The following is a 26,946-nucleotide window of genomic DNA, read 5'->3' on the forward strand; positions in this document are numbered from 1 at the left end:
CCATTTAAATTATAAGCAAGTATTATTGGGAAAACATCTGGAAATTCAATTCTTAGAAAAATAATGTTCATAAAACTTTTTGATGTACAGTTTAGGGGAACCATATAATCATTCACAATATCACATAACATTCCATTGATACTGTGTCATAGTAACACATTATCACAAGATTACATGACATTCCATTGATACTATCTGATCCTGACACTTATCTCTCAGGGTCACAGGGGAAGCTGGAGCCAATTCCAGCTGACTTTGGGCAAGAAGCGTAGTACACCCTGGGCAGGTTGCCAATCTATTGCAGGTCTAACACAGAGACGAACAACCATTCACACTCACATTCATACCTATGGGCAATTTAGAGTAGTGACTGTAGAAGGAAACCTCACAGGAGAACATGCAAACTATATACAGAAAGACCCAGGTCAGCCATAAGGTTCGAACTCAACCATTGTGCAGTGAGGTGACAGTGCTAACCACTGCACAATTGTGCCACCTTCACATGACGCCATCATGTAATCATATCATCATAATCTCATCTCATCTCATTATCTCTAGCCGCTTTATCCTGTTCTACAGGGTCGCAGGCAAGCTGGAGCCTATCCCAGCTGACTACGGGCGAAAGGCGGGGTACACCCTGGACAAGTCGCCAGGTCATCACAGGGCTGACACATAGACACAGACAACCATTCACACTCACATTCACACCTACGGTCAATTTAGAGTCACCAGTTAACCTAACCTGCATGTCTTTGGACTGTGGGGGAAACCGGAGCACCCGGAGGAAACCCATGCGGACACGGGGAGAACATGCAAACTCCACACAGAAAGGCCCTCGTCGGCTCGAACCCGGACCTTCTTGCTGTGAGGCAACAGCGCTAACCACTACACCACCGTGCCACCCATCATCATAATCATATAATATAATCAACCAATAAAGTGTCATTTGTCCAAGGTTAAGAGTTAATAGTTAATCAAAAGATAACGGGTTCAAGTCCGCTTGCTTGCTCATCCATGTTTCAAAGCCAATGTCCATTGGCTTTGCATTTGCTACATCTGCGTTTTCTTGGGTCACACTGATGGGAAGAATCACCACAGGCAGTTTAATTTCTGGATTGTTAGCAAATTTTATGTCCAGATAGACCTGAAAGAGGAAACATGCACTGATCACATTGAGTGCTATTGAAGAGAGATTTCACTGTGTAAAGAAACTTCCCTGACTTCAGTGTATGTATGCTGTAGAGATTTCTGTTGCAAATAAGTAAGCTGTGCAATTTTAAATATACCCATTTTTACAACTGCACACCAAGTTCAATTGTTTAAATAATAATAATAATAATAATAATAATAATAAATAAAGCTTATGTTAGCTAAGACTCCAAGCTATATCTCTGACTTTGGATTTTGTAGGTAGCCCACCTTAAGTCTATACTCCACTTTGAGAACTTTGCAGTTGAGGATGGAAACACAGGTATCTGCTGGAATATTCAACACCTTGATCACACACTGCTTGGTTGATGGATCGATGGGGTCACCTTTTTCTTTCAGGAGCTCTTTGGTGCACACTTTTCTTTTCTTTGCGGCAAAGCAGCTCTGCTTCTGGTACAAGCTGAACTTAGGTTTGATTGTACGAGAGGAATTATTTACAATGTCTACTTTCACTTTTATCTGCTCACCTGTAAATGAACAAAGTTTGTGTTAAAGGAGAACTGAAGTCATTTTTAAACTTGCTTTATTTCTTAATTAACATGTTATTCAATTACATTTTCGGTTTTAGTAACCTTATATCGTGACTCGTATTGGCAACTAATTGCAATTAAATATTATACTTATCGGCCTATTCGGTTTTTAGCCATGCTGAATTTAGTTCGTTTGGTCCACGGCGGGCGTCGCTTATTCGCGCGATCTTCACAAGACTTGTGCAAGACTTTGGAATGTGAAGTGTCAGTGGTGCCATTTTGAAAACCGTTTTCCAAATGAAATATTGCACAAAAACGAGTTTAAATAACGATTACTGCCTACTTTTTTCAAACTTTCCTGATTGCTATCAAAACAAACAAAACTTCCGCTTGATTACATCAGCATTCGAAAGAGGGCGCGCACGTTTTTTGACAACGTTGGCAGATGTTGATCACTTTGATTTCCGCTGTACGTTTTACTTCCATCCTACGATGTCTCGCTCAGGTCTCAACGAATCTCGTTTACAGCCATTGTTTTAACTTATGGACTGATATATTACACAGCATATTTCAAACACTCATAACTTGCTATAGCAGTGACAAAATAGCTGTCAGAAATGCATTCCTATATTTAATAAAATGAGATAAATAGAATTTTGATAATAAATTTGCCTTCAGTTCTCTAATTAGAAATAGAGAACGTTGTTGGGATACATAAAATAAATATTGGAATATTAATATCTATATATACTGTAAGTATGAATATAACCAGTACTCGTTTGCATCTGTACTCATTTGTTGAATTAATATATTAATTCAGCAAATGAACACAGATGCAAATGATTACTGTCAGATATGCAGAAAACAGACAGATGTAAAAGCAGAACGGAGTGTTTATTAAGAGCACACTGGTAAACAGATCCAAATCATGAGGCAAAAGGTAGTATAAAAAAAAACAGGCAAAGGTCAGGCGAGACACAAACAGATTATCAGAGGCAAAATCAAAAGGCATAATCCAAAATACAAAGACAAAAACCAGACTCAGCAGAGAAATAACAAAAGGCTTGATAAAGTCAGATACAAGGAACTGAGCATGTACTTCACAGGTGCAGGGCGAGTGTTGTAGTCTGTGGCGGCCATATTTGAAGGCCGCTGTGAATTCTGGGAAGTGGAGTTTTGAGTGCAAGAAGGTACAAATGTGACAAGTACATCAATGAGCAAATCAAAAGCTGGGGCTGATATGAAAATGGAACTAATTACAGCAGAGCTTGAGAAAGTAGAAAGAGAACTCAGGCAGGAATGCAAGGCCTCAAAACACTAAGAGACCTGAACAATATCACCAATGATTTCCCAGAAAACAAATGTACACTGTACTGGATTAAGGCCAACTGTAGCACTTAGGGCTGTATGACGAGAGTCCTATAGTCTTGAGACATTTTGTGTATTGACTTGGACTTGTCACAGATTTATTGGCATTTGTAGTTGGTTTAGTCTCAGTCTTGGGCATTGGCCTCACGAAATATTGTCTTGGTTTGTCTGAGAGTTTGTAAAAGTAATTTTCATCTAGTCTTTTTTTGAGAAGTTTGTCAAGAAGTAATTCTTCCTTCTAGAAATAGCCTAATCATTGGTGCAATGCATAACTGAAGGCAACTCTTTGAAGTAAAAGTTTGGCCTCAAAAAGGGTTTAATTTTGTCAGCCTCGTCTATATCTTGACTTGGTCTTGATTACTATTGGACATGATCTTGATTTGGGGTGGCACGGTGGTGTAGTGGTTAGCCCTGTTGCCTCACAGCAAGAAGGTCCTGGGTTCGAGCCCAGTGGCCGGCGAGGGCCTTTCTGTGTGGAGTTTTGCATGTTCTCCCCGTGTCCACATGGGTTTCCTCCGGGTGCTCCAGTTTCCCCCACAGTCCAAAGACATGCAGGTTAGGCTAATTGGTGGCTCTAAATTGACCGTAGGTGTGGATGTGAGGGCATGTGAATGGTTGTTTGTCTCTGTGTCAGCCCTGTGATGACCTGGTGACTTGTCCAGGGTGTACCCCGCCTCTCGCCCATAGTCAGCTGGGATAGACTCCAGCTTGCCTGTGACCCTGTAGAACAGGATAAGCGGCTATAAGTAATGGATGGATGGATGGATGGATGATCTTGATTTGGCCTCGACCCCCTTAATACTTGATCATGGATAATCCTGGTTTTGGACTTGTCTTGGATTTGAAAAAAATAGGGGTCTTAACTATAGCCCTAGGAGTAGTGTATCTGTTCTGGATCTGCATAATAAAACTAGCCCAAAGTCTTTTTACATGACGGCCCAATAATAGAACTGTGTTGGGTTTCTCCAAAGCCTCTTAACGCTAAGAGCGTCTTAACTAGGAGAGCAAGCATTCATTGTGTTGCTCGCTCGACCATTTAACAATGATCTTTGTGCTGCGATGCTTTTCAGAAACTCAAGCCTGATCTGTTTTTATAATCTGCATTTTTAACAACTTCGGACATAATGTGTACAATTGTACACATGAAGTTCCATAGCATGAAGTTCCATAGCATTTTTCCTTGTATCTGAAGGGGTTAATATCTGGTCCAGGGGCATAGCTGGGGGGGGGGGTTCCTGGGGTGCCCGTGACCCCCCCTTTTTCGGACCATACATTTTTTCAATAGCCGCATAAGAATATTAGAAAAGCACCCACTGTAATTTTTCTAACTTTTTTTTTATACTAGACTGTCACTTCAGCCTCATTAGGGTTTCTATAACCTTGTATGGACTTCCTGTGGTTTGGGTGCGAAAACCCAGTTTGTCACAGTGTGTGCGGGAGAGGCGGATGTAAGTGCAGATATGTTAAATAATACGCAGTGCGACATGAGCATAAAGTGCATGAAACGCACGCAACAGGCAAACAGTCTGAAACAGAAGGCAAAGTTGTAATCGAGGAAACAGGCAGGAGGTCAATCGAGGCGCGGACAGAATATCAGAGGCAAAACTATACAAGATCAAGGGATGAGAAACAGGAGTTGAAAAACCAGGAGGTCAACAAGAACAGGGACAGGAAACAAGGCTCTGTAAGGCACACTAGACACGGCGTAATACTTTGCATCGTCCTTGCATGAGTGCAGTCCTTAAATAGCCCAAACATAGTTCATTGATTAAAGACAGGCGTTCTTTGTTAACGGCGAGTGTGCCGGAGATCATTAGGCACGCATGCAGCCCGAGGTGCGCCTTCAGGTGTGCAGGCCAAGGTGCGCAGGACTGACACAGTTCTGCGCAAGCGCAACACGATCGCACTAGAAAGCATGTTCAAGCTGCCAGTGTAACTGCAGTCTTTTTAGTTACGAATTATGAGTATTTCCTCTTGTGTTAATAATTCGTCATGTCAAAACAAGCAAAACTTTCCTCCTTCTTTCGGCATGAAGAGAGGTAAGCAATTTATTATATATTTTTTTCCATCAAAGTTGCATTTTGTGGCTTCGAAGCTAAGTTTTAGTGCCGTTTCTAGAACACAACATCAAGAAAACGTGGAAGAAACAGCAATAATGGACGAGCCGGTTTCTAAGCTACCTAAATCTAGCAATGGTAATTATTTTTTGTTACATAATGTATTCAGGGTGCCAGTCAGTGTGTGACACCCCCTTTGAAAAATCCTAGCTACGCCCCTGTGGCCAAAATATGCTGCACACCTAGTTCAGAAGTTCAAAAAAATTATGGGTGGTTAAACAAAATGATGACTATTGTCATCACAGCATTCTTTGCAAAAAAATAATAAAGGCTCTTTTTGTGGAGTTACGCATTCAGTGCAGCATTTTGGAGCAACCACTCCTAGTGTTCATCGCTGCTGTTTAGATGGTGATAGTAAACTCCCTTTAGGCCAAGTTAAACCACCTGATGACATGTTTGCTAATGGCATCAGTGGTAGCTTGGAAATAAGCTGGAAACTTGCCAACAGCCCCTGTAGACCGAGAATATTTGTACACACAGGTAGGCAGTACCTCTGGATAGATAACTCACATCTGGTTAACTGCAGAAGTAGCTTGATTATTTTAAGCAGGTTGTTTTAAGTATGAACATAAGAGACTAGCAAAAACACTGCCGATAATAGTGAAGAAAAGCTTTCATTTATTAGTTTTTAATTTGGCATGATATTTTATAAACATGGGCATATGCATTAGGAGTCTGCTGACTGACAAAGTATTCAGTGTCATTAACAGTCTGAAATACATATATATTATTTACCAGCTGGGAGGTCCGTATCGTGAAATACCGTGACCGAGGTCTTGAAAATACTGACCGAGGCCTCTGGGCCGAGGTCAGTCTTCAAGGCCGAGGTCACGGTATTTCACCATACGGACCGACCTTAAGCTGGTAAATAATATATTTATTTTTTCTTTACCAAATTCTAACAGAAAATGAGAGCACCCGAAAGGGAAACCATATTTAGAACAAACCTGCTACTATACAAGCTCGTCAAAATCTGTTTGAGAAGTTACGTCAGCTCGGAATTTTCCAAAAATAAAACTCACTTTCACTGTGAACACTGTCGTTATCGCTATCCATGCTGTAAAATTAATGCTATTATATGGAGAAATGTGAAAATAAATGTTGACACAAAATTGCCACTATGTTTGTTGTTGTTGTAACGAGCGAGTCGCCAAAGGTCCGTAACCGGGGTCCATATTGTAGGATTCCAGACCGCTCGTGAGCCAATCAGAGTGCACGATTTGATGGTAACCAGAAAAATAAATAAGGGTTATTTTCTGCTTGAAATACACAGTATCTACTAGTTTAGGATTCCCTAACATCAGATAATATGCTGTGAGATGAGATGTTGTTCCTAAAATAAGGCAGAATTTCATTCTGTAATATGAATTTGTGAAAAAATCCTATCTTCTACTTGCACTACATAAGTGTTAATAACATGTAATGTCTTATACTGTACATTTATAAAATCATCATTGTAAATCTATAAGTACTTTGATGGGGTCTTACCTAAGTGGAAACCTGTCTTCTCTGTATGAACATCCATGGCTACGCTCCCAGATGTGAAGAATTTCATCTTCTTTTCTTTATACCCATGTTGAGACATCTACATAAAATGTTAAATAAGCTTCACAATCAACATGCACACACATGCACACTCCGTTTCTGCTGTTGTGTAGCTCTTAATCAGATTCCTACCATCAAGTCTGGTGTAGACATGTCTCCTTGAGGAACATAGTAGAAATGTACTTTGGCTTTTTTTGGCACTGACATTGACCTGCACAATTTGGCTTCTAAAGAGTAAACCACCTTTCCATGGGTGCCTTTGAAGGATGCAGGCATGTCTCTGTAAAAATGCCACACAAGCAGAACTGCACTGTTAAAAAAAAGTCAGTAAAATCAACAGTAAAATTCTGTGAAACCATGACATAAAAATTCTGTACAGCAAAATACAGTGATATTGTGTTTATTTACCAGTATGATGATGTATAATGTCGAACCAAAAATTATTGTAAATTTTAAAATAAAAAATTTCAAAAATATTGTATTTTGTTGTGGAAAACACACATTTTTGTATTTTGTACAGAGAAAAGTTGTATCCTTCACAACAACATAAATTTTTATTTTTTACATTTTAGCAGAGGGGTGGCACGGTGGTGTAGTGGTTAGCACTGTTGCCTCACAGCAAGAAGGTCCGGGTTTGAGCCCCGTGGCCGGCGAGGGCCTTTCTGTGCGGAGTTTGCATGGTGTCCGCGTGGGTTTCCTCCGGGTGCTCCGGTTTCCCCCACAGTCCAAAGACATGCAGGTTAGGTTAACTGGTGACTCTAAATTGACCGTAGGTGTGAATGTGAGTGTGAATGGTTGTCTGTGTCTATGTGTCAGCCCTGTGATGACCTGGCGACTTGTCTAGGGTGTACCCCGCCTTTCGCCCGTAGTCAGCTGGGATAGGCTCCAGCTTGCCTGCGACCCTGTAGAACAGGATAAAGTGGCTAGAGATAATGATATGAGACATTTTAGCAGTGGGCACTGTGGTGTAGTGGTTAGCGCTGGCGCCTCACAGCAAGAAGGTCTGGGTATGAGCCCCGTGGCCGACGAGGGCCTTTCTGTGCAGAGTTTGCATGTTCTCCCCGTGCCCATGTGGGTTTCCTCTGGGTGCTCCGGTTTCCCCCACAGTCCAAAGACATGCAGGTTAGATTAACTGGTGACTCTAAATTGACCGTAGGTGTGAATGTAAGTGTGAATGATTGTCTATGTGTCAGCCCTGTGATGACCTGGCGACTTGTCCAGGGTGTACCCCGCCTTTCGCCCGTAGTCAGCTGGGATAGGCTCCAGCTTGCCTGCGACCCTGTACAGGATAAAGCGGCTACAGATAATGAGATGAGATGAGAGACATTTTAGCAGTGTAAAAATAACATTTAATGTGAATAGCTAGCTACATTTAACAAACATATATTTTGAATTTTTATTTTTAAGAATTCGACTGGGGGCATTGTGGCTCAATTGGATAAGGCGCCATGCCATAAATCCAGGCACCCAGGTTCGATTCCAACCTGAGGTCATTTCCCAATCCCTCCCCATCTCTCTCTCCTGCTCATTTCCTGTCTCTACACTGTCCTATCCAATAAAGGTGGAAAAAGCCCCAAAAAATTTTTACAAAATTATGGGACAATCTGTTTATTTTACAATTTAACAGTTGCAATTACTGTTTGGTCAGTAAAACTGTTTACATGTTCACTGTATTTTATATTGAATTATTCTGGCAACCACAGCTGCCAGGTTTTGTTTTTTTTTTTGTAAAAACAACAGATTTTTTTTTACAATGAAAAAAAAGTCTATGTGAATGACTATAAAATATATGAAAATGTATGAGACTAATACTCACTGGTGTGGAATCTGAAAGGTGAAAGGGTAAACATGGATTCCAGGTTGAATAATTCTTGAGTCTGATAAAGAAAAGAGATATGTTATTACAACTTCATTATAATGTTGCATGCTAAATTGACTGTAATAACAACAACTGCTACTACTAATTGAAGACTTTCATCGCAAAATGCAATATATCCAGTTTTGCTAATTTGAGAAAAAGACATTTTTATTGTGCATTATTGAAAAATGAAATATCATGTTATTTGAAAAGTTTATTATAAACTACTCTAAATCATATGACATGTTCTGATAAAATCCCTAATTCATGCAAAATGAAAAAAATTATTTTTTTTCACAAAATGCTATCTATCCAAGTTAATTAATAATAATAAAAGTCTGTAAGTTTTGCATGCAGTAAACTGTCACAATATAGTATCTCACCGGGCTGCGACAGCCCGCGACTAGTTGGAGACACAGCAATTACGATAAAATATGCGAATTAGCGACAATTTTCACTTGGAATCACACTGAATTGATATTTGCATATTTTACCGCAATTGTTGTGTCTCCAACTAGTCACAGGCTGTCGCAGCCCGGCTTTCCCTCGGCAGGCAGGGAAGTAGAGGAAGCCTCACGGAAACTGACTCGAAAAGGGTTCGCGACGGCTTTGCGACACCAGCGACGCATTTGCGGCTATTTTGAGAGAAATTTTGTCACATGAATTTTTTGAACATGTTCAAAATTTCACCGACGAAGGAGCGACACTTTGCGACTCATGTGAGGAAATTGAGAATCCTGCGAATGTTTCAAGACACTTTTGAAACTCTTTCGCGAATGACGTTCGCAATTTGTCGCAAGCTGTCGCAGGCCAGTGAGATACTGGCTTTAATTTAAAAAAGTCCTCCCAAGCATAATAAATGTGAAACTTTACACTTAATTGTAGGATTTACCCTTTGTGACAAGAATGCTCTGAAGAGTTATGTGGTAAAAGCACTACGATGGTTTCACCCCTATGCTCAAATTTTTTAAAGCTAACAACAGGACTAAAATACAAATATGTGCACAAATCAGTTTACAAGAAAACCCTGCATGCCTCATCTAAAACAATAGTTTGTTCTTTTAATCTTTTGTCCCATTTTATGTCCTGACCTGCTTCTCTCCAGAATTAAAAGCTTAATCATCATTGGAAAGTTTGTCCGCATGACAAAGAGAGCGATTGTCCCATGCATTGTGAGTACACCCAATTTGTGGCACCTTTCTACCAGCAGAATACCTTATTTGCTTCTTTATTCCATGTTGGGGCGGCACGGTGGTGTAGTGGTTAGTGCTGTCGCCTCACAGCAAGAAGGTCCTGGGTTCGAGCCCCGGGGCCGGCGAGGGCCTTTCTGTGCGGAGTTTGCATGTTCTCCCCGTGTCCGCGTGGGTTTCCTCCGGGTGCTCCGGTTTCCCCCACAGTCCAAAGACATGCAGGTTAGGTTAACTGGTGACTCTAAATTGACCGTAGGTGTGAATGTGAGTGTGAATGGTTGTCTGTGTCTATGTGTCAGCCCTGTGATGACCTGGTGACTTGTCCAGGGTGTACCCCGCCTTTCGCCCATAGTCAGCTGGGATAGGCTCCAGCTTGCCTGCGACCCTGTAGAAGGATAAAGCGGCTAGAGATAATGAGATTCCATGTTGGACAAATCGAGAGCGCTGATTGGCTGAGCGGATATAGCGCGATTCAGAAGAAAATTAGAGTGGCAGATATTGCAGTTTGATTTTTAAAAAAATGGAACTTCATGCAGTAAAAGCAATGGGATGTGTCGCATTTTGACAAAAAAAAAAACATTTGAGATGTGAATAGAACTTACTATTGACAATCTCCTATGTATATTGTTCCAAAATTTCGAATATGGCGCTTATTGCATTTTGTGATGAAAGTCTTTAATTATTATTATTATTATTATTATTATTATTATTATTATTATGGAATAGTAGGAGGAGAGAAAGTACTAGGAGTAATAATGTAATATAAAGGCACTATAAAACCAAACATTTCAAACACTGTTTAAACTTACAACATTGCCCAAACTCGTTTGTTAACAGTGAATATCCATCGTCACCTGCAAATAAAAATAGTTCATTTGAGTATCAAAGATAATATCCTCTTTTCCAGATATTGGAGCTTATCCAAACTTTCTGTATACGTCTTTATGCCACACAGCTCACTGATTAAGATGATTCCAGTGCAATACACCAATATGTCATTTGGCGCCAATGTTTTCGAGTCCGTCATCATTTAATACAGTAATAGACATTTTTTAGCCAGTAGACTTTCCCCTTTTTTAGGAGTTTGTTAAAAAAAAGTTCAGAAACAAGTCTAGCAGTATCTCAAATAGTGCCCTATAATAATGCAGGCCCCTCCCCCTACTTTTGTGATATAACCAGCACCTTATAAATACATAAACCGAGACACACCAGGTTAGCCACTGTTACTAATTTGTCAATAATCATGACCAATACAATCAATGGAATATATTGTACACCATTCACTGTGTGTGTGTCTTGGTAGGAACCATGTATACCAACAAATATAGGAATATCTGTCAGTTTTGACCTTGACCTAAAGAAACATAGTCTATACACTATGAACGATGCAACATCTAGAAAAACCAGAAGCATTTTAGAAACAAGTGCTGTGGACTGATGAAACTCTTTGGCCACAACTGCCAAAGATAAGTTTGGAGCAAAAAAAGAAGAGAATGTGATGAAAGTATTCAGTATGGGTCTTTGGGTCTATTATGCTTTGGGGTTGTGTGACAGCCAGTAGCACAGAAAAGATTTCATAGATAGATGGAAGACTGTATTCCAGTAAATATCAGCAAATTCTGGAAGAAAATGTGACACAGTCAGTCAATAAACTGAAGTTGAAATGATCCAAAACGTGTCTCCAAACCTACCTCAAGAAAAGCAAGCGGAAGCTTTTGGAATGGCCATCACAGTCCCTGACTTCACTGAAAATCGGTGGGTAAAACATGAGTTTTTAAACATGCTATGAATAAAAAAAAAACTTCTTAAACATGCTGTGCGTGAAAGATGACCCAAGAATATCCCAGAACATGAAATGGAACAGTGGTTGAAAATTCATTAAACTCATTAAAGAATAAAAAAACTCCTAGTGGACTACAGAAGGTATTGCAAGCTGTGATATCTGCCAAAAGGGGTGTTATAAGTACTAACTTATACCGGTAACAGACTACACAGATTCAGCCCAATTTTGACACAATTTTATCAATGGCTGAGAAATTTACAGTAGCAGGCCCGAATATGAGCATTGAGAACAATGAATAGGCCTTTTAGTGTGACATAATCAAAGAACAGCGATGTGGCGTCTGGGACATCCCACAACACCCTGATGAAAAATCTAGCATGTCAGTTTTTTTTGTATTTTCTCGCCTAGTTTGAAAAATCTTATGACGTGTTCCTTGATAGCCATGAATATCTTGACCTCCCTGATGACATGCAAGGAAGGACGTGAATGATGATTGGTTGGGGTCAAACTTGTCATGTTGCCAGTCTCCTGACCAAATCATGGCAAGTATTTATGGCACTATGATTGCCTAATATGCCATGTTGACCATTGTGAAAGACAAAAATATCATGTAGTCTGATCCCACCATAAGTAAAGTGGTCCCTGGGCACTATAGTATAGCCAGGTCAATTAAAATGGTATTGTTACAGGACTAGAGAAAATGGACCCCTTAACTGTAAGGGTATTTGACACCACAAAAGTCATGCACAGATTACTTGATATGTGCACCACAAGTGGTAGAAGCTGTGGCACAGCTGATGTAATTTATAAAAAAAAAAAATCAACGACGTCCTGAAAGAGCATCAGATACCATGGGGAAATTATGTCGGCCTGTCAGTGGACAATGCCCCGGTTAATGTTGGTGCCAAAAATTCAGTTGGAGGAAAAATGCTTCTGGAAAATCCGAGCATTTACATCCATGGATGCCCCTGCCACATAATACACAACACTGCCAAACACGCAGGGCAGAGGTTTTTGGAAGTAAGTTCCAACATGTTTGCTTTTGCATTAAATATCTGTTAAGCTAAATAAATAATTTGCTGTATAATCATGACAATACATCTATGCACTCATGTCATGTTCTGGAGATCTCTGGATTTGACACTGAGGACCTTATAGTGGATATTGGATACTGGTTTAAGGGCAGCACAAACCGTAAAGGTTACTTGAAAGGTTTGTAATTCAATTAGCTCCAGTCTTATACACCAAAAGTGAGGAAAAATAACTTTATTTTTCTTACATATTTTACCAGAATTTTGTGAACTCCATGGCAGTGAGTACATGGAAATGCTGCCTCACATTTCTGTGAGGTGGCTGAGTTTGGAGATGTGCATCACCTGCATTCTGCAGCGGTATAGCCCACTCACCAGCTACTTCAAATCTGTGAGTAAGTCACACATCATATTGACACTAGTACAGGATGGTTATATGAGACACCCAGTACTAACAGTCTATTTGCAGATGAGAAACAACCAAGATTCAGAAGGCTGGCGGAGGCATTTTCCAATCCCTGGACGGAAGTCTACCTCCTGTTCCTTCAGGCCACATTGTCAGTATTCTCTACACTGAACCTCCTTCTCCAGAGAGAAGAGGCATCCATATTCCAGCTGTATGAAGAGGTAAATGGGAGGGTTAGGCTATTTTGATGTCTCCTTTCTCAAGTGCAACACCCCTATGAAATTTAGGTTGTGACTTTGTCAAAAAAGACTATCTAAAGTTAGCAAAACTGACATATTTGTTGATTCAGTACAGTAGCTACTCCCTTGATAAATTACTTGCACAGAGTGAAAAAATAACTTAATTATCTCATCTCATTATCTCTAGCCGCTTTATCCTGTTCTACAGGGTCACAGGCAAGCTGGAGCCTATCCCAGCTGACTACGGGCAAAAGGCGGGGTACACCCTGGACAAGTCGCCAGGTCATCACAGGGCTGACACATAGACACAGACAACCATTCACACTCACACCTACGGTCAATTTAGAGTCACCAGTTAACCTAACCTATATGTCTTTGGGGGAAACCGGAGCACCCGGAGGAAACCCACACGGACAGAACATGCAAACTCCACACAGAAAGGCCCTCGTCAGCCACGGGGCTCGAACCCGGACCCTCTTGCTGTGAGGCAACAGCGCTAACCACTACACCACCGTGTCGCCCCTAACTTAATTATCTAAACTTAAATCTACTCATAGACATTGAACTGAGTAGCAATTGCATTGATAATGCATTGGAATCTTTTATGACATTAAATTTTGCAGATGAAGAAATTCATCAAGAAACTCTGTTCGAGGTTCATGACACCAGCAGCGCTACGAGAGGGAGAAGTCCATGATATCCCCTACAAGGACCCACAGCACCAACTGCCAGGTAATGTTTTGAAGTCACATATGGAGATAAACTTGTAATCTATGCTTATTGACAACAAATACATCTTTTCTATGGATTTATTTAAAAGTATCAATTAAACCCAGGGATATCTTATAAGATGCCTGTGTATTTGACTTGCTTTCTATATGTCTTCTGTCTCTCTGATAGGAGAAAAACCTCAGTGTGGGATTCACCACCAGAGCCACGCTCAACAGACTTCTTGAGGCTGGAGACGTCACATCCCAGGAGGCCAAAGAATTCCAGCAGGCAGCACTAGCATTCCTAGTCAGAGCTGTGGAGTATGCCATGGCTAAACTACCACTGACAGATCCTCTCCTGAAACACGCAAGATTTGTTGATGTGCAGCTGAGAGCAGAGTGTAGGGTTGAAGATGCCTTGTACTTTGTGGACAGGCAAGGGTTTTCGCATACTATTTTTAAGTTTAATGGTCATGATCACAAAACAAATCTGTCTCTCACTGTATTCTAGCAGTCTTGTAGACACAGATTTCAGGGACTCCTTACTTATCATGACCCCAAAGAGCAGGACCAAATAAGTGAGGAGTTCATGGACTACCAGCTTATGGACATTGCCATGCCTGAGGACCCAACATCATTTGATGTTGAGGAGTTTTGGGGGAAAATGTCCTCAACAAAGAACAAGGTAAGAAATATTTTGCACACAACATGACTTGCTCATTATTAATTATGATAAAAGGAAAACATTTGGGTAATAGAGGCCCTTGGTTCCTTTTTTCAAAGGTGACTGGCTTGAACCAATTTGGAAGGCTGTCAAAGATTGCGACCTTGGTTTTAGTTCTGCCGCATTCAAATGCCAATGCTGAGAGGGTGTTTTCAATGGTCGGGCTAAATAAAACAGCGACACACAACAGCTTGGCTTTAGACGGGACATTGTCCTCCATTATGACCCTCAAAATGGCTGGGCTAGAGCCAAACTGTTTTAAATGGGAGCCTACACCAAAAATGATAAAAGAGTCCGAAAAGGCAACCAACACGTACAATAAAAAACACCAGTCATAATCTCTCTATCTATTCTCTCTTTCACTCACACACACACACACACACACACACACCAGTGTTATATACCTACATCAAAAGTGAGGGGAAAATAGAGTTAACTATTATTTTTGTTGTGAAGACGCGAAAGAAAATTTGAATAAATACTTTGTATTTGGTTAAATTGTGCCATGTGTCAAGTCTTTTGTTCCACAAGTTTGATCAATTAATAATAACAACAACAAAACTAATAATGTTATTAATGAAACACCCCCATTCCCATGGACCGTCCAACCCACACCCCCTCTGACCCCCTTATGGGGGCCGGGCCAGGCCGGGGGCGGGATGTCACTCTTGCCTGTCTTCAAAACTTGAGAGCCCTGCTTTTGCCACTCACAGATATGTAATATTGGATCATTTTCCTCAATAAATAAATGACCAAGTATAATATTTTTGTCTCATTTGTGTAGGTACAGCCAGTCACAGTCTCTTTTAACTACAAATCCCATCAGCCAACTTCCGCGTTGACCTACGTCACGCCTGGGCGGGATCACCTACGTTACTTCCTCCCGGAAGCTATAAGTGACTCAAGCACCCTTCCGTCTGTCTCTTTGGCTCTGAAACCATGCGGTAACAGACACAAAAAGAGGCACTCTCTCACTGGACCATCCGAAATCACAACTTCTGCCTGGCAAGAAAGAAGATTTCAGTGCGTTTTCCATTTACCATTGGCCACGGTAAAACTACTTAAATCGCGCTATTTCACTCAGATTGAGTACAACCAGTTTTGATTTGTTCATTATAAGTAACGTTACGACTGCCGCCCAAAGCAGTTTAATTAAAAGTTAGAAGCGACCGGATTCCTTATGACAAAGCGCTGTGAACATTGTTTGATCAGAGACTTTTCTTTACGAACGACAAAGCGTCGGACCAAGAATTCTCTGCTCTTCCACGGAATCGACTCACGTGCTCCTGTGGACTCCAAAAGTCTCGGAACATCTCTATAATCTTGCATAGGAGCAAGTTACTAAGTAAGACTGGCATTTTGGGGCAAACTAGTCTTAGGAATTAGCTTTATGAAGTAGTGTGAATTTAAACTCAGGAACTCTTTAAATTGTGCATACTTAATTTTGTGTTCTACATTGTTCTATGTTCTCTCAGTTGTTTAAAAGATAAGCGTTGCATGCTCTTTTTCTCTATTCCTTCCTAACACCTTTAATTTCATTATTACACATATTTTGACCTCATCAAGGTTTCAGTGGATTTACGTAGGAATGTTATAAGCTAGTGAAGCGCTGTCGCCTCACAGCAAGAAGGTCCTGGGTTCGAGCCCCATGGCCGGCGAGGGCCTTTCTGTGCGGAGTTTGCATGTTCTCCCCGTGTCCGACTGGGTTTCCTACGGGTGCTCCAGTTTCCCCCACAGTCCAAAGACATGCAGGTTAGGTTAACTGGTGACTCTAAATTGACCGTAGGTGTGAATGTGAGTGTGAATGGTTGTCTGTGTCTATGTGTCAGCCCTGTGATGACCTGGCGACTTGTCCAGGGTGTACCCCGCCTTTCGCCCGTAGTCAGCTGGGATAGGCTCCAGCTTGCCTGCGACCCTGTAGAAGGATAAAGCGGCTAGAGATAATGAGATGAGATGAGATAAGCTAGTGAATTAGCAAATCTGAGCTGATCCTTTGTTCTTCTCAACCCCACGTGGTGGCTCACCTCCCCCACACACAAACACACCTTAGCTAGCAATCAAAGCTAACCCTTTTGTTTTAGGCCACAAGGCCACACACACACAAACACACCTTAGCTAGCAATCAAAGCTAACCCTTTTGTTTTAGGCCATAAGGCCACACACGCACACACGCTCTCATACACACACACACAGATATATCACTGTTTTTTTATCATTGTTATAATAAATCCAATTATTCTGTTAAACTGTGTCTGTTGTTGTACCGATATTTTTGAAGTCAGACAATTTCAAATAACTCAAAAGTGTACATACAGTAAGTGCTATTGGCTGTCTTTGTAATACGGTAAGTAATACATTTAGCTGTTTGGTAATTTATTATTAAACACCAAAAATTAATGGTATTATTAATGAGACTGATTCAATGAGACTGATTCAATGAGAATGATTCAATGAGACTGATTCAATGGTATGATTCAATGAGACTGATTCAATTCAATGATTTAATGAGACTGATTCAATGAAAACGATTCAATGAGACTGATTCAATGAAAACGATTCAATGAGACTGATTCAATGGTATGATTCAATGAGACTGATTCAATTCAATGATTTAATGAGATTAATCACTTAAGACCAATTGCACATACATATACCCTACATTTGTTTAACTGGGTTCTCTTTATCTACTTTTAGGACTTCTGTGAAAATCTGATGTTGTTTTAGGTCATATTTATGCAGAAATATATAAAATTCTAAAGGGTTCACAAACTTTCAAGCACCGCTGTATGAGACACTAAGTAATGAAATAGACTCTCATTATTATGAGACAGAAAGTCAGGTGAATTATGAGATAAGATCTCACTATTATGAGGTAGAAAGTCATAATTATGAGACAATTATTTCATTATTATGAGACATTAAGTCAGAATTATGTGAAATCTTCTCATTATTATGATGGCAGAATGGCCAGATAAATCATAAATAAAAATCATTTCTCAGACCAGCTTCCATAACCAGGAGTAACCGGACCAGTTGGACAACTTTTCCCACGTTTCACTTCAGTCTAATACACACCCTGAACCATTCACAGGAAAACATGAAGTAGAAACAGCAGGAAGCATTTCAACAAAATATCTGGAAGAGTTTTAAGCCAGGGCGGCACAGTGGTGTAGTGGTTAGTGCTGTCGCCTCACAGCAAGAAGGTCCGGGTTCGAGCCCTGTTGCCGGCGAGGGCCTTTCTGTGCGGAGTTTGCATGTTCTCCCTGTGTCCATGTGGGTTTCCTCTGGGTGCTCCGGTTTCCCCCACAGTCCAAAGACATGCAGGTTAGGTTAACTGGTGACTCTAAATTGACCGTGAGTGTGAATGGTTGTCTGTGTCTATGCGTCAGCCCTGTGATGACCTGGTGACTTGTCCAGGGTGTACCCCGCCTTTCGCCCGTAGTCAGCTGGGATAGGCTCCAGCTTGCCTGTGACCCTGTAGAACAGGATAAAGCGGCTAGAGATAATGAGATGAGTTTTAAGCCATACTGTGGCAGCGGGGGCGTGGTCAAGCACCGGTCTGTGACAGGAGGGCGGAGTTGGGGAAGGTAAGTGGCAGAATCGCTTCACCTGAGTGTCATTAACCTGTGTTTTGTGTGTTCTCCCCAGTAAACCGCCCTATTTAAGGAGGGAGAGCGAGAGCAGAGGGAGAACCGGACGAGACGCTGTGTGTGTCTCTCGCGCCAGTGAAAACTTGATTGCAACTCTGAAAAGTGTGGCAATAAAGCCGGTTTACAAACCTGATCTCTGTCCTGCCGTCCTCTGTGCTCCACCCCCACACGCGATTCACGCAACAGTGGTGCCGAAACCCGGGACCGTGGAGCACCTGTCCTGCAGCCCCATGGAATCCTCCCCGTTCGCGGACTTGGTCCACGCCCTCGCCACGGCCCAGCAGAGCCAGCACCAGGCGCTCGTTACACTCCGGAAGGAGCAGGAGCGCCGCTTCGAAGCCCTGGTACTGGCTCAACAGGAAGACCGCGAGGCGTTCCGGCGCCTCCTCGCGTCGGCGGGGTCCACCAGCGCCCCGGCCGCGGGCCCATCTCCCATCACTTTGACTAAGATGGGCCCGCAGGACGACCCCGAGGCGTTCATCGCATTATTCGAACAGGTCGCCGAAGCCTCGGGGTGGCCGATGGAACAGCGCGCGGCGCGCCTCCTCCCCCTCCTGACGGGAGAGGCGCAGCTAGCCGCACTACAGCTCCCCGCCGACCACCGGCTGGCCTACGCCGACCTTCGCCGGGCTGTCCTCCAGCGCGTGGGGCGCACGCCGGAGCAGCAGCGCCAGCGCTTCCGCGCGCTGCGTATGGAGGAAGTCGGCAGCCCGTTTGCGTTCGGCCAGCAGCTCCGGGACGCCTGCTGGCGGTGGCTGAGGGCCGAAGATCGCGACGCCGAGGGGATCATCGACCAGGTGGCGCTGGAGCAGTTCGTCGCCCGCCTACCCGCCGGAACCGCGGAGTGGGTCCAGTGCCACCGCCCGGCGTCGCTGGATCAGGCCGTAGGACTGGCGGAGGATCATCTGGCGGCTGTCCCGGCGGCAGGACAACAGATGTCTTCTTCTCTCTCCTCTTCTCTCTCTCTCTCTCTTCCCCCTCCTCCCGTGTCCCGTCCTCGCCCCATTCCCCCACCACGGAGGCGGGGGCCGGCCCCACCCCAGCCGGCCCGCCGCACCCGTGGTGCCCTCCCGTTTCTCCCTTCTATGTCTGTCTCTCCCCCCCCTCAGGTGAGTGACCCCCAGTCCACAGCTGCAGAGGGGAGGCCCGGGCCGGTTTGCTGGCGCTGCGGGGAACCGGGCCACCTGCAGCAACAGTGTGCCGCGATGGAGGTGGGGGCGGTGGTGCGGATCCCCGACGCGCCAGAGGCTGCCCTCGATCAGGCCGGAGCATATCGCATACCGGTAAGTGTACAAGGGGCGACCTATCAGGCGTTGGTGGATTCGGGTTGCAACCAGACCTCGATCCGCCAAAGCCTGGTGCAAGACGAGGCATTGGGGGGAGCACAAGGGGTGAAGGTGTTGTGTGTGCACGGGGATGTCCACTGCTACCCGTTGGTGTCGGTCCACATACATTTCAGAGGGGACAAATCTATAGTGAAGGCGGCGGTTAATCCTCGCCTTACCCACTCTTTAATCTTGGGGACTGATTGGCCGGGATTCCGGGGGTTGATGGCACACCTGGTAAAGAGTGGGTCCTGCCGGTTAGCCGGGGGGGGTCCCGGTGTCGTTTTGGCTGGGGCTGCGGTCGCAGGGCCATCTACGTCATCTCCGCGACAGAGTGAGGGGCCCCCGGCTCCTCCTCTTTCTATTGGGGAATCCCTCGCGGATTTCCCACTGGAACAATCGCGAGACGAAACTCTGCGACACGCGTTTGACCAAGTGAGAGTAATCGATGGTCAAACGCTCCAGCCGAATGCCACCCCGACCTTCCCCCATTTTTCCATTTTAAAAGATAGGTTATACCGAGTGACGCAGGACACTCAGACGAAGGAGCGTGTCACCCAGTTGTTAATTCCAAAGAGCCGTCGGGAATTGGTATTCCAGGCGGCTCACTTTAATCCCATGGCGGGACACCTCGGGCAGGATAAAACACTCGCCCGGATAATGGCCCGATTCTATTGGCCGGGGATTCGCGGCGACGTCCGTAAGTGGTGTACGGCGTGCCGCGAATGTCAGTTAGTAAACCCAGCGGCCATTCCAAAAGCGCCCTTGCGCCCCCTACCATTAATCGAGACCCCGTTTGAACGAATTGGGATGGATCTCGTCGGGCCATTAGATCGGTCAACACGAGGGTACCGCTTTATATTGGTTCTGGTGGACTATGCAACGCGATACCCGGAAGCGGTGCCTCTTCGCAATATCTCCGCACGTAGTATTGCAGAGGCTCTCTTCCACGTCATCTCCCGGGTCGGAATCCCGAAAGAGATTCTGACTGATCAAGGCACCTCGTTTATGTCACGAACACTGGCCGAACTGTATGGGCTACTGGGTATTAAGCCGATCCGCACCAGCGTGTATCACCCACAAACGGACGGTTTAGTCGAACGGTTCAACCGCACCCTCAAGAATATTATCAAAAAATTCGTAAGTGAGGACGCACGTAACTGGGATAAGTGGCTCGAACCCTTGTTGTTTGCAGTGCGAGAGGTCCCCCAAGCCTCCACGGGGTTCTCCCCATTTGAATTACTGTATGGGCGTAAGCCGCGCGGCATCTTAGATGTACTGCGGGAAAATTGGGAGGAGGGACCTTCGCAGAGCAAAAATGAAATTCAATACGTTATGGATCTGCGCGCAAAACTCCACACGCTCACCCACTTAACTCAGGAGAATTTGCGGCAGGCCCAGGAACGGCAAACCCGCCTGTACAACAAGGGCACGCGCCTTAGAGAGTTCACTCCGGGAGATAAGGTACTCGTCCTGTTGCCCACGTCGAGCTCCAAATTAATCGCCAAGTGGCAAGGGCCCTTTGAGGTCACACGGCGAGTCGGGGATGTCGACTATGAGGTTAGGCGAACGGACAGGGAGGGGGCGCTACAGATCTACCACCTCAATCTGCTGAAGCTCTGGAATGAGGAGGTCCCCGTGGCGTTGGTGTCGGTAGTTCCGGAGAAGGCGGAGCTGGGGCCGGAGATCCAAAAAGGGTCATTGGCATCTCGCACCTCTCCGGTCCCCTGTGGAGACCACCTCTCCCCGACCCAACTCACGGAGGTCGCCCAGTTGCAGGCCGAGTTTTCGGATGTGTTCTCGCCCCTGCCCGGTCGCACCAACCTCATAGAACACCACATAGAGACGCCCCCGGGGGTGGTAGTGCGTAGCCGACCTTATAGATTGCCCGAACACAAAAAAAAGGTGGTTCGGGAAGAACTTCAGGCCATGCTCGAAATGGGCATCGTCGAGGAGTCCCACAGTGACTGGAGCAGCCCGGTGGTCCTGGTTCCCAAGGCCGACGGCTCGGTCCGGTTCTGCGTGGACTATAGAAAAGTCAATGCGGTGTCTAAATTCGACGCGTACCCAATGCCTCGTATTGATGAGCTGCTTGATCGACTAGGCACGGCTCGCTTTTACTCGACACTGGATTTGACGAAGGGATATTGGCAGATCCCCTTGACTCCATTATCCCGGGAAAAAACGGCCTTTTCCACACCGTTCGGCTTACACCAGTTCGTCACACTTCCGTTTGGGCTGTTTGGGGCGCCCGCTACGTTTCAGCGGCTGATGGACCGGATCCTCCGGCCCCACGCCACCTATGCGGCCGCTTATTTAGACGACATAATCATTTATAGTAATGACTGGCAGCGGCACCTGCAACACCTGAGGGCCGTCCTTAGGTCGCTGAGGCGGGCGGGGCTCACTGCCAACCCGAAGAAGTGTGCGATTGGGCGGGTGGAAGTACGGTATCTGGGCTTCCACTTGGGTAACGGGCAGGTGCGTCCCCAAATTAATAAGACAGCAGCGATTGCGGCCTGCCCGAGACCCAAGACCAAAAAGGGGGTGAGACAGTTCCTGGGGCTGGCTGGCTATTATCGTAGGTTCATACCTAATTATTCGGACGTCACCAGCCCGCTGACTGACCTCACTAAAAAGGGGGCGCCAGACCCGGTCCAGTGGACGGAGCAGTGCCAGCGGGCTTTCTCTGAGGTAAAGGCTGCACTGTGTGGGGGGCCACTTTTGCACTCCCCTGACTTCTCTCTCCCCTTTTTGTTGCAGACGGATGCGTCGGACAGAGGGCTGGGGGCCGTTTTGTCCCAGCAGGTGGGGGGAGAGGACCGCCCAGTGTTGTACATCAGCCGGAAGCTGTCAGTGCGTGAGGGGCGCTACAGCACTATCGAGAAGGAGTGCCTGGCCATCAAGTGGGCGGTCCTCACCCTCCGTTACTACCTGCTGGGGCGCTCTTTCACCCTCTGTTCGGACCACGCGCCCCTCCAGTGGCTCCACCGCATGAAGGATGCCAACGCGCGGATCACCCGTTGGTATCTGGCGCTCCAACCTTTCAACTTCAAGGTGGTCCACAGGCCGGGGGCGCAGATGGTCGTGGCGGACTTCCTCTCCCGTCAAGGGGGGGGGGAGTCGGCTGCGGGCCGGACGGGCGCCCGGCCTGAGTCGGGCGGTGGGGGTATGTGGCAGCGGGGGCGTGGTCAAGCACCGGTCTGTGACAGGAGGGCGGAGTTGGGGAAGGTAAGTGGCAGAATCGCTTCACCTGAGTGTCATTAACCTGTGTTTTGTGTGTTCTCCCCAGTAAACCGCCCTATTTAAGGAGGGAGAGCGAGAGCAGAGGGAGAACCGGACGAGACGCTGTGTGTGTCTCTCGCGCCAGTGAAAACTTGATTGCAACTCTGAAAAGTGTGGCAATAAAGCCGGTTTACAAACCTGATCTCTGTCCTGCCGTCCTCTGTGCTCCACCCCCACACGCGATTCACGCAACACATACCTAATGCTACATATCACAGGTAGGTCTGAGCTTTGGAATTAAAGCAGGTGATGTTTTACCTTTTTTCTCTTCTTGAATGAAGTACTGAATTGACTTATAGCATGTTTCTTTATCATAAAAAGTAACTGTGATGTTATTGCCGTAATGTTCCGACCACAGTACAGATGCTTTCCCTTTGGCTTTGATCAACAGACTCTTGATGTGAGTTTCCTTCGCCACCTCCAGAGTTACTTGTCCGGAAATGTAGTCTCCATTCGTAAAGGTGATGCTTTCATTCATGAGATCAAATGCCACTGAAATGTTCTTCACAGTACAAGCCATAGTTTTCAGTCCAGATAATACACGTAGTTGTAAAGCTGTACACCTTATTGTGTTCCACCTAATATGTATCTCCGCAACTATTTCCTGGCTACTTCCGAGTCAACTCCCAACAACATTTGAAAACAAGCGTTTCTTTTAGCGAATCAGAACAAGTGTGTCAGCTGACCGACTCTTTCAGCTCCCAAACAATTAATTCACAATATTCTTCTTTTTTCCCCCTCCCCCAATGTATTCAGGTTGAACAGTTGGTGTTCTGGTGCAGTCAGAATAACTTGGAGCTAAACACCCTCAAGACAGTGGAGATGATGGTGGACTTCAGGAGACAGCCCTCTGCAATGCTCCCCTTCACTATATCCAACAGTCCTGTGCCAACTCATAAGACTTGAAGTGGAAACCTAACATCAACTCTATCCTCAAAAAAAGTCCAGCAGAGGATGTACTGTACTTTCTGCAGCAACTCAGAAACGTTGGTCTGTCACAGTTCTACACCGCAGTCAGTGAATCCATCCAGTGCACATTATCACAGTCTTGTTTATAACAGCCACACAGCAGGAAAGGAACAGCGAACAGTCAGGACAGCAGAAAGAATCATTGAGCCTCCCCGCCCAGCCTCCAGGATTTGTACAGCTCATGAACCAGGAAGTGGGTGGAGAAAACACCCTCCTCACACAGTCGATACAACTTCATCCAACTCCTCCCCTCCAGCAGACACTGTAGAGCATTACACACCAGAGCTACCAGACATAGGAGCAGCTTTTCCCCCCATATCATCACCCTCATAAACAGCTGATCTAATCCATCTTGTGGGTGGTCCAGTGGTTAGCTCTGTCGCCTCACAGCAAGAAGGTTCCAGGTTTGAACCTCACAGTTGACGGGGGCCTTCCTGTGTGGAGTTTGCATGTTCTCCCTGTGTGTGTGTGTGTGTAGGTTTCTTCCACCAGAAGTAGTTAGGTTAACTGGCTACTCTAAAACGTCCCGATGATGTGCGAATGTGTGTGTGAATGGTTGAGAGGAGAAAACCTCTATAACGGGAAACCACTACTGTAATTTTTCCCTAGAAACTTTGATGGCTGGAGCTGTCCGAGCGGCCATGTCACTGCAGTGATATGCCAAAGAGACAGAGAATCCATCTTGCCATATACTATTGTGCCTCCTGTGTTATATACTCTTGTTTGTACTACCACACTGCACTCTATATACATTGACTATCTATCTTATATATATATATATATATATATATATATATATATATAGGATATTAGTGGCGCAAAGATATGAAGGTTACCTTCAAGTGTTGAACATACGTATTTCACAAGTGAGCACAGCGAACGAGAAGAAAATCGAACGCCATGTTTTTCCTGGCACTCTTTATATCTGGCTGCAGAATGAAAATAAATACTGTTTTGTGCCAACTCCGTAGCTTCATTTTTGATCAGAAACACAAAGGCAAACCTTATCTGTTTAAATTATGTTTTATATTTTAAGGTTAAGTGCGTTCCATGGGCTACCACCAGGGTTACAAGCAATAAAGAGCAATTAAAATTATAGAAATGAACAATGGCAGCACAAATATAAAAGCATCTACAGCATTTCTTTCATCTAAATAACCTATTGAATGCAATATAAATCGACAATAGAACAATATAATCTTAAAAAATGTGAGCTGTCAATCTACTTATTTATCCATTTGTTCGTCTATGTCTTCTACCCATCTACCGACCACTTTAATAGGCACTTGTTCTTGATTCCTGTTCTTGGCTGCAGGAATGGAACCCAATGTGTTCTTCTGCTGTTGGATGCTGAGATGCTTTTCTGCTCACCACGCTTGTAAAGAGTGATTGAGTTACTGTATCCTTCCTGGCAGCTCGAACCAATCTAGCCATTTTCCTCTGACCTCTCTTATCAATGAGGTGTTTCCAGCCACAGAACTGTTGCTCACTCAATGTTGTTGTGTTTTTTTTTCGTACCATTCCATGTAAACTCTAGAGACTGCTGTGTGTGGAAAACCCCAGGAGATCAGCAGTTTCTGAAATACTCAAACCAGTCCATCTGGTTCAAACCAACACCCATGCCACAGTGACTTACGTACTTACTTACTTAGAAACTTTAATGTCCTTAAAAAGGCAATTTGTCTTACAGCACAACACAAGACGAGACACCAGCCACCATCATATCAAACATCCCAACACAAACACACAACAAAAACACACCACGTCCATTGCGCCAACTAAAAAAAAAAAAAAGCCAAAGAAATCACAATTTTTCCCATTCTGATGTTTGAAGTGAACATTAACTGAAGATTTGTATCTGCATGATTTTATGCATTGTGCCACTGCCAGTGGATTGGCTAATTAGATAACTGCATAAAACAGCAGGTGTATGGGTGTGCCTAATAAAGTAGCCGGTGACTGTATCTATTTAGCTCAGCAGAAATCTATTTATGATTTCTTTTTAAAAAAAAAGCAAGACGGTCAGGGACCCCTAGGATATATACATCACAGACCCCTGGGGGGCCCTGGACCCCACTACTTTAGGAGATGGAAGATTAGAACATTTAGAGTCTAGATCTAAACTTTTTCTTCTTCATGAAAATGAATTCACATGCATGCTAGAAATACAATATAGAGATAGCTTGTGAAATAAGTACAGATGAATATGGCATCTCAGACACACATTTTCATATGTGGTCAGTAAGCCAATAGTACTCAACATGAAGAATTTTCTTATTATGTAGAATAAATGCAATAACATATTTAAAGACAAATGTAACTTGGAAATAAGGAGCAGGATTTTGAAATCAGGGGTGGCACGGTGGTGTAATGGTTAGCACTGTCACCTCACAGCAAGAAGGTCCTGGGTTCGAGCCCCGTGGCCGGCGAGGGCCTTTCTGTGCGGAGTTTGCTTGTTCTCCCCGTGTCTGTGTGGGTTTCCTCCGGGTGCTCCGGTTTCCCCCACAGTCCAAAGACATGCAGGTTAGGTGGCTCTAAATTGCCCGTGAGTGTGAATGGTTGTTTGTCTCTATCAGTGCGTTTACATGCACATAGAGAGAATCGAATTTCTGCCGTTGCTCGACTGAAATCGAAGTTCAAAATGCCATGTATACACCTTAATTCGGCTGAAATTGAACCGAACTTGATTTCTCGGAATCAAGCTACACGACCTAGATTATGCGATTTCTGCCGAGCTACTTAGTGCATGTATACCCTATTGAGCTACGTATTCAAGCTACTTACTTCAGCACTGCCCCTTCCGGAAGTGATGAGTGACGAGACCACAAGCGGGAAACACAACAGCCTCGGTTGGCATGACAACGAATCATGACAACGGCATGAATCTTTTCTTTTTGTGGCATTGTTTGCACTGTTAAAATTTAGCTCACTTACTGTATCACCAAATACATCTGTACAGCTGTTGCATAGCTGTGAATTGTGTACATAAACAAGTCACTGTATTTGTGTGTGTGTGTATATACAGTGGCGCTTGAAAGTTTGTGAACCCTTCAGAATTTTCTATATT

General features: G+C 44.4%; 1 protein-coding gene and 1 long non-coding RNA gene across 2 annotated transcripts; one reads left to right on the forward strand and one right to left on the reverse strand.

Annotated features, from left to right (window-relative positions):
- Window positions 1-700: 700 nt before the first annotated feature.
- On the reverse strand, window positions 701-24,056 carry LOC132872338 (arrestin domain-containing protein 3-like). Its single transcript, XM_060907110.1, has 7 exons — window positions 23,169-24,056; window positions 10,567-10,611; window positions 8,526-8,586; window positions 6,842-6,989; window positions 6,653-6,749; window positions 1,420-1,676; window positions 701-1,144 (listed from the first exon to the last, which is right to left on the reverse strand). The coding sequence occupies exons 1-7, from the start codon at window positions 23,428-23,430 to the stop codon at window positions 971-973; spliced, it is 1,044 nt and encodes a 347-aa protein (XP_060763093.1). The 5' UTR covers window positions 23,431-24,056; the 3' UTR covers window positions 701-970.
- On the forward strand, window positions 22,816-26,946 carry LOC132872339 (uncharacterized). The gene is made up of 3 exons (XR_009651428.1): window positions 22,816-23,128; window positions 23,302-23,371; window positions 23,667-26,946. It is a non-coding gene; the product is annotated as an uncharacterized LOC132872339 (long non-coding RNA).

The sequence above is a fragment of the Neoarius graeffei genome, chromosome 24 (genome assembly GCF_027579695.1).
Source record: "Neoarius graeffei isolate fNeoGra1 chromosome 24, fNeoGra1.pri, whole genome shotgun sequence".
NCBI lineage: Eukaryota > Metazoa > Chordata > Actinopteri > Siluriformes > Ariidae > Neoarius > Neoarius graeffei.